The 8,033-nt window shown below is 35.3% G+C and overlaps 1 protein-coding gene across 1 annotated transcript; it reads right to left on the bottom strand.

Moving 5' to 3' along the window:
- Positions 1-1,038: 1,038 nt before the first annotated feature.
- On the bottom strand, positions 1,039-6,007 carry LOC105119942 (F-box/LRR-repeat protein 17-like). Its single transcript, XM_011018134.1, has 11 exons — positions 5,173-6,007; positions 4,685-4,786; positions 3,884-4,028; positions 3,505-3,689; positions 3,191-3,295; positions 2,999-3,096; positions 2,664-2,884; positions 2,512-2,578; positions 2,317-2,399; positions 1,543-1,641; positions 1,039-1,308 (listed from the first exon to the last, which is right to left on the bottom strand). Exons 1-11 carry the CDS (start codon positions 5,763-5,765, stop codon positions 1,243-1,245), a joined length of 1,764 nt encoding a protein of 587 aa, XP_011016436.1. The 5' UTR covers positions 5,766-6,007; the 3' UTR covers positions 1,039-1,242.
- Positions 6,008-8,033: the final 2,026 nt, after the last annotated feature.

The raw sequence follows: 8,033 nt of genomic DNA, 5'->3' as shown, positions 1-8,033 counted from the left end.
AAAAAACAACAGCTTCTAATTCTAGACCACTAGTCAAATGATCGCAGGTTGCCAGTGGCAATCTCAACTGGATCCCTGCACCTCCGCTAGATTTGAAGTCCCAGTTTTACGGTGAAAATCCACCCACGGTGTTGACAGGTCAGAGAGATGTCGAGTAGCTTGTTAAAGGTGGACGACTTGTCTGAAAGAGCGGAGATCATGAGAGGTGGGAAGAACAACACGCTTAAGCATAAAGAGGCTGCTGACACGTTCGCCTTCAGGTTTCTACACGCCTCGTTTTGCAAAGCGTTAGCATGCTTGATAACACATGCAAATTTTTTCTTTTTACCATTTTTATTTTAGATGTCTTTGCCCCCTTGAGAGAAGGTCAGCAAGGCATCGGCTAGAAGTTCTAGCCTAGAACAATACTCCACGAGAGCTCATTCATTAAAATAAGGCAGCAAACTCTCAGAATATCAAGGATTAATGAGTTGTAAAGAAACAAGGTAATGTTCTGATTTTTTTGTAAATTAGAGTTACGAAAAAACTGGAACTTATTCAAATGCAATACTTTTCTATTTAAAAAATTCAAAAATATAATTTCTTTTTTTAAAATGAAGAAAATACATGAATGATATATAAGCATTTTTTAATAAGGTAAGAAATTACTTTTTTGTTGTACTATAACATAATCAATTTTCATTATAAATGTAGAAAAAAGATTTTTTAATTAATGATACAGTTTTTTCATGATGATTTTTAATTTGAATGAAACAAATATTAAGATGATTCCATTGCAAACCCTTCTAGGGTGCAAGATTGCTTTAATTCAAAATTTCTGAAGGTCATCATTAGAGCACAGAGGGAAATTTTACAAGGCATCTCCAACAATCATGTCGACAGAAGCATCGCCTACTATGACAGAATTATTAATCATCTGTTCAACTAGCAAATAAGGAAAGCATCTAGGACAACAGAAACGAGAGCTTAGACAAGAACAATGGAAACTTGATTTTTTATTAACTAAGGGAAAGGCTGAAAGCAGTGTTTCCCACTATTGAGTTTAATTTGTAACATTTGCCCGATATCAAGGTAATGGCAATATACAAGGCAGATGGCCCTAACCATGATTCTGGACGACTGCAAACATTTTGCATGCACAGGGCACATGGCCATATGAAACGGACAGCAATCGAGAGATTACAGCACGCGTAAGGATTACACAATGTGTACAGTATGAAACATGTATGATGGGCATGCTGATCAGTCCACAAGCACCTTACATGGACGACTCTCAATTCTTCTCCGCTTCTTATCCTCGTCATATGGCTGTAAGATGGAAGCAACATTAGCATAAGAGCTTGCTAAACATTATTTTCTCAAGAACCAAAAGAAATTTACAGTTCATACAACCACTTTTCCTATAACATAATCTAAGAAAAGCATAATGTTGATGCATATTTGCATCATAGTATGCAATGTTGATATACTACATAAAATGGTTTACAAGTTTGCTTGGACAGTTGAATGATATAGTTTGATGAAACAAGGTCGCCAACCTACCTGCTCACTCAGGAATAGCGGGACCCTAACCCTCTTTGAGCCATCAGCCAACCGTTTATGGGGGGATTGGTTTTCCTTTGCATCAAGATTGTTGCTGACCTGCAGGCATGTTCAACAATTATGTGAGAGTACGAGCACAATAGCTGAAACTTAAATGATTCAACTGAAGCCCTGAAAGTTGTACGAAAATCAAAATATGATGTGACTCTATACTAAAAGTTTAACAAAAACATTGCTTTTCAAAAAATACCAAACATTCTCAATAAGAAATTGCCAACTGACTCCAATTGCATTCTGTGCAGGACACTGACACATCAGAAGCTTATCAAAAACATAGGAGGCTGTCAGTGTTGATGGTTTCTACATATGACTAATGCAGTTAACTCAGCTCTGATAATAAAAGTAACATCAATAATCAGACAAATGGCTTCATAGGCATGCATAACTCATGAGCTCTTTCCATGCCCGTGATGATACTGCAGGAATTATATCCAATCCCAACAGCTTTTTGTTATTATTAAAAGGATATTGAAAGTATTTTAGATGAAGTGGTAAAGGGACTGCCAGTAATATAGAATAGGACTTCTTTGATAACCAACTGATTATTAACTATAATCAATTTATAGTTGGTTGCATGAGCTTTCTTGCTTGGTTTGCCAGATTGATTGCTATCAAGCATCACAAACAGCTTGTACATAATCAATTATTTGGAGATTAAGAAACCACCAAGCCCTGTGTAGTACAATAAGGAAATAAATCTGAACTCGAATTCACCTGACTCTGAATAGCCCCAGTCAGCAATCTGTGACATCCTGATGCATGCACACTTTCTAAACTGGGGCACTGCGGAGCACCCTCTCTGGGGATACAAGAATAAAAAAAAAGGTTATCTACACGTAGCTAACAGGAAAAATGCAGAATCAACACAGCTTAAACAAATTATCAGCTGAAGGGCACAAAATTCTAGACCTGGATGCAAGTTTTTACAGGAGTTCAGATTCAAATCGTTGAGTTCTGGGCAGTTTAAGTATAGAGCCTGCATTTAAACTCACGTTTTGTGAACTGCAGGAGATAGAAAATCAATGCAACCATACACTATATTTCAGATACCAAAATCTTACATCTAAGCCAGAACAGCCCCATAGGCTGAGCTTTTTCAACCGGCTATGTTTAATGATAAGCTTCTGGTATATAAGGTGTAATTTATGTTTAAATGTCATCTGCAACTCAAAATCACCACTTTCATCGCAGGTTGGATTTTGAGAGCTCGGATCACATATTGTCATTCCACAGTCCATGAGTTCAAGAAGAGGCAACTGAGCTGTGGCAAATTGAATTCCACCTGAGAGGAGTAAAAAAAACAAGATAATTAATAAAAGTCTTTTGCAGGACCAAAGCACGTTGCAAATACAGATTCTACATTTCCTTTAGATGGAGAGATTTTAATGTAGATTACTTGAAGTGATGTTGGGACAGAGTGCAAGAAGAAGACTCGAAAGTGTTCCAGGGAATACATTGCATATCATTCCAATGCCACTGTCACTGATACTAGACCTGAAATCAACTTGTAGAGTTAAAAATGAGATCTCGAAAATAAAATGATTTAAGGAATTCACCATTTTTAATAGGCATTTGTTCCAAAACATACCCACTCAGATCAAGCAATTCTAATTTTGAATAACTTTGAGAAATGGCAGCAACAGATGCATCGGAAATTTCAGTTCCAAAAACAAGTGAAAGCATTCGCAACCCCCTAAAATCATGGAGCAACCAAACATTTATCATAAAAATGTTGTATTAGATTCATGCAGGCATCCAATAAGATGAGCTTCATATGTAAAGAGTAAAAAAGTAGAAAACGCTATGAAGTTAATGGTGTTAACAACTATTATGAGCATTACATGGTGTTAAGATACTCTGTTGTGGAAGAATATAAGCTGGTAATAGGATTGTTGGACAAACCTCAAGTTTGCAGCTGTGAGAGCAAGCACCGTGGCATGAGAAAGCCGAAATGATGCAACATGTATGTTTTGGAGCCGAGGACAACTCCTTCCCAAGCCATCAACCATAGCAATAAGATCAGTACTCTCATTTTCTTGGCGAGAAAAATCAAGGGAAATCTCTTTCAAATTGGGACAGTTAAAGACCTACAAAGTAGAGCCACGGATAAGTAAAAATCAATGCATCTTAAATGCCAACATATTTTCTTCCAAACAGCATATGAGCATGAAACAATAGAAGGCCACCCTCAAATGCCCTTATGTGATCTAAACAACAAAGAGCTTCAAACTAGAAGACTGGTCACACCAAGTGAGATGAAACAAATAAAAAAAATAATTACCATCTTAGAAAGGCAATACAGATCTGAAAGCCAGAGTGCAGAGAGACTTGAGGAACAGAGGACGAATCCCCCCAGATTAGAACACCCTTCCATCTTAAGGCTTCTTAGGCAATGTTTATTAGCAACAAAACAACCCAATTCGTCGCTGCATAGAAAAATCAGAAATTTGATCCAATTAGCAGTCATTTCTCAACAGTCTTTAATCACATAACATTTAATTGGGCGAGGAACAAGAAATTATATGGTGCAGACCCTAGAGCAAATATGCTACGCGAAAAACTGGGAAACAGAACAAAGCTACTGATTATATTCCTAAACAATCAGAGAAGTCTACTGGGAACATATTGCAAAGCATAAAGCTTTGCAATCTGATTGTGCAAGGAAGACCTAAAAATGAAAAACAAAACCTTATAAACCTATGATTGTCTAGGCATCACTTTAATTTCTGCAGGCAGTAGCTAAATGCTTAATCACAGTCTATGACTAAGACCATATAAAGTAGTGTGTACAAAATTGGACCTACTATCCCATTCCAAGTAAAACTGTGATCAATATCACAAATCAGCCCCGAATCCATTACTCAATGCTTCATTTTTACAACATTGCCGCCGCCAGCAGGCAGTATATCAACATAGTTAGCATGAAATCATTTCCTGCCAGTTGTCGGTTGGCTCACTTTGAATACCCATCACCAAATAAATAAATCAAAAGAAAAGTAAAAGACTCAGCCAAATAGAAAGAAAATGAAACCATGCACATCAGATCAACCAATAATGAATAAAAGTAGGAAAGAACCCGTACCCAGTAATCCTATTGACTAGAGTTTCGGATGAAGAAAACTCCATCACTTCCAAATTAGGGCAAGAAAACGCAATGCAAGCCAACATTGTCGCATCCAGATCACTGCAACAATCAACGATATAGAATCGATTTAACTACTCACAGCGTCTTCAATTTCTTAAAATTTGGCCAGCTAAAATCGAAAATCACACTCGTTTAAACTTTTGTTCTTAAAAAACTCAAACAAGCAGTGCTTTGATTATATTAATTCATTGTTAATCATAGATTAAACGGTTAATTATCATTTTAGCATTTCTCTTCATAAATCAAATTACAATTTAATTATATTTTGTTAATAATCCTTTAAAAACTTCATCGCATTTTGTTTAGATTATGTAAATTTAACACGTTTTTGTCATTAAATCCCAAATGTCGATAATCCCCAACCGATCCACTTCAAGAAACTGTAGATCTGAAGAAAGAGAACCCTCTCGAAAATAAACCCTAACCTTTCCGATCTAAGACTCAGTCTACTGAGTCCAGTACACCTCCGCAACAAAGATCCAACAAACACAAGCTGAGTCCTAGGTGGAACCGTGAGTCTAAGCTCCTCCGCCGCCCTCCATAACCTCCTCGCTGTCTCTCTCCAGCCCTTACACACCCTAGCTGCCGCCAACAACCCCTCCGGCGGCAACCTCCTCAAAATCTCCCACATGCAGCTCACCGGCAACTTCCCGGAACCTGAATCAAACAGATCCAACTCCGATTCATCGATTTCAATATCAGGTGATTCACAACGTAAGTCAGTGTCATCAAATGACAACGCTCTGCGGAGATTCGAGTGCTGCTGACGTGACGGCGGAGGTGGACGAGAAGTTGAGGTGGAGACTGAAACGGAGGAGTCAGTGGGAGTTTGCGTTGGTGTGGTGGTGGTGCTGGGAGGGAGATGGCAGACGTGGCCTTTTTTAGGGAGGCCGCAACGGCCGCAGTTGTAACTGCCACGGTGTTTTTTGGCACGGTGGGGGGTATCCATGGAGATAAAAGAGGCGATGGAACCGCTGGGAGTAGCTGGGGGAATATGTGGTTGGTTTTCGAAGTGCATTGTGCGAGTGAGAAGGGGGACAGGGAGGTAGCGAGAGGCGGAGAAATAAAGGTAAGGGAGGCGCGGGGTTGGGTAGCGAGAGGGAGGCTGGTCAGAGAAGGGGCGGGAGATTTGTCATGGTTTCGCGCCTTGATATTTTTGTTTAAAGTATAAAATAATGGGTGGAGGAAGGTTTGGTGAGCGTAATGACGGTATTAACCTTCGTGTGCTGGTGTAAAACGCGTCCGTTTTGTTTGTTTCCGATTGTGGTAGGTTATTTGTGGGGGATATTTTTTGTCTCCGTTTATGATCATGCGCTATTTCGGCGGGTTTAGACATGCATGCCTTTTTTTGATGCTTCTCCTCTGGTCGTTGTTTTATTGCAGTGTCCTTGCATCTTATCACCGGGGATAGCAAGGGGTAAGGTTGTATGGATTTTCCATGCACACATCGCCCTCATTAAAAATAATAATAATAATAATAATAATAATAATAATCAACAGGGCTCGTTTTTTAACTATAGATCAAGACAGAATGCATTATGGATGTGAAGAACGTAGTGATTGTTTTGTCTCTCCGAAAAAAAAATCTTGGTTGCGTGTTTTCATTAAGTTTAATTCATCATTTCTATATTGACAGTAAACAACTCGTTATTTTCAAATTTTAACAACTCGATGCTACTTTTAAAAACAAAAATTATTTAATCAGTGTTAAAAGGTTTTTGAGTTTTTATTTTTTAAAGTATGTTAAAATGATTAAATTATTTTTATAAGTAAAATTTCTTCGGCTAGCATTCATGAATTTTTTTTATTTTTATATTGATTTTGTTTTTCAATCAAGTTAATTGAAGGACAATGTAATAATTTAATAAATATAAAAAATTATTTAAAAAAACTAGTTAACAAGTGCATCGTAGACTCTAAATTATGTGGCCGCATTATTTAAAAATAATGCAAGGAGATGTTTGGTGGCTAAACAATGGTTTCCATGATACTATTCGAATTATATTAGTGGCCTTTTCATTCCTAAACAACGCGGATAGACAACAAATTTTGAATTAACATCGACAATTTTTTTAACTTTTTCTCGATTTTAGCATCTAATTCTCTAAATCTTCAAAGCATTATGTCAACAATTTTTTTTTTTTAAATTTGATCATTGTTCTTTTAATTATTAATTTTTTTATTTTAAATAATTTATATAACATTTTTTATATATATTTGATTTTGTCTCGTTCTTTTTGTTGTTATGTTTGTCCCTGTTTTTTTTATTGTTATGTGTTTTGCTTGAATTGAACTTTAAAATTGTTTTTTTTTTTGTATTTCATCATCTTTTTTTTTATTTGCTAGATATAATCATCATTTTTTTATTATTATTTTTTATCTTGGTAGATTTTTTGTATTTATATTTTTTTAATTTTATTTTTTAATATTAAATTAATTTAAAATGTAGCTGATTGACTGAGCCCATATTTAGAACTTTATAGGTTGCAAGTTTGAGATACTAACCTGAGTCTAGAAAATTCGTTCAGATTGCTTTTTTATATATATTTTTTAAGCTTATTTTTTCTAATTTTATTCTTTAGCATTTATTTCATTAGAGATTGGTCTTTGTTTTTTTTTGTATAGGATTTTTCACTAATTTAAAAAATTACTCAGGTTATCTCAAATCTTTTTATTTGTTTTTTTATTGATTTAAATTGATTGCTTTTTTATATATATTTTTTAAGCTTATTTTTTCTAATTTTATTCTTTAGCATTTATTTCATTAGAGATTGGTCTTTGTTTTTTTTTATATAGGATTTTTCACTAATTTAAAAAATTACTCAGGTTATCTCAAATCTTTTTATTTGTTTTTTTATTGATTTGAATTTCTAAAAATAATTTTTTAAATTAAATTAATCTTGTTAGATATAAGTACGAGATACCCCTTTCATGATATTTTGCTTGGATTAAATTTGAGTCATTGCTCTGACGGCACTTGCGGTCTCTTCTAGAGACCTCGTGTAGCCCTTTACAACGATGTTAGAATCATTTTGGTGATCTTTTTTTGGTGATGTGAAGGTGTCTATAGTGGAGCGACAATGAGTCTCCAATGAGATTTTTTTTTTCTCTTTATGAATATGATACTGGCTACTGGTCTTTTATAATCAATTATTTCCATTTTTATTTTTTATTTTATTTATCATTAATAATTTTTTATTATATTATTAAATCAACTAAGTTTATTCAATCTAGCAAAGTCAGTGGCCCAATTCTTAGATATTTCTTTCTAATTTAAAAAATATTG

The sequence above is a fragment of the Populus euphratica genome, unplaced genomic scaffold (genome assembly GCF_000495115.2).
Source record: "Populus euphratica unplaced genomic scaffold, PopEup_1.0 scaffold4107.1, whole genome shotgun sequence".
In the NCBI taxonomy this organism is placed as follows: domain Eukaryota; kingdom Viridiplantae; phylum Streptophyta; class Magnoliopsida; order Malpighiales; family Salicaceae; genus Populus; species Populus euphratica.
Note: the sequence above shows the minus strand (reverse complement) of the source record. Positions and strands in the feature narration are given on the sequence as shown.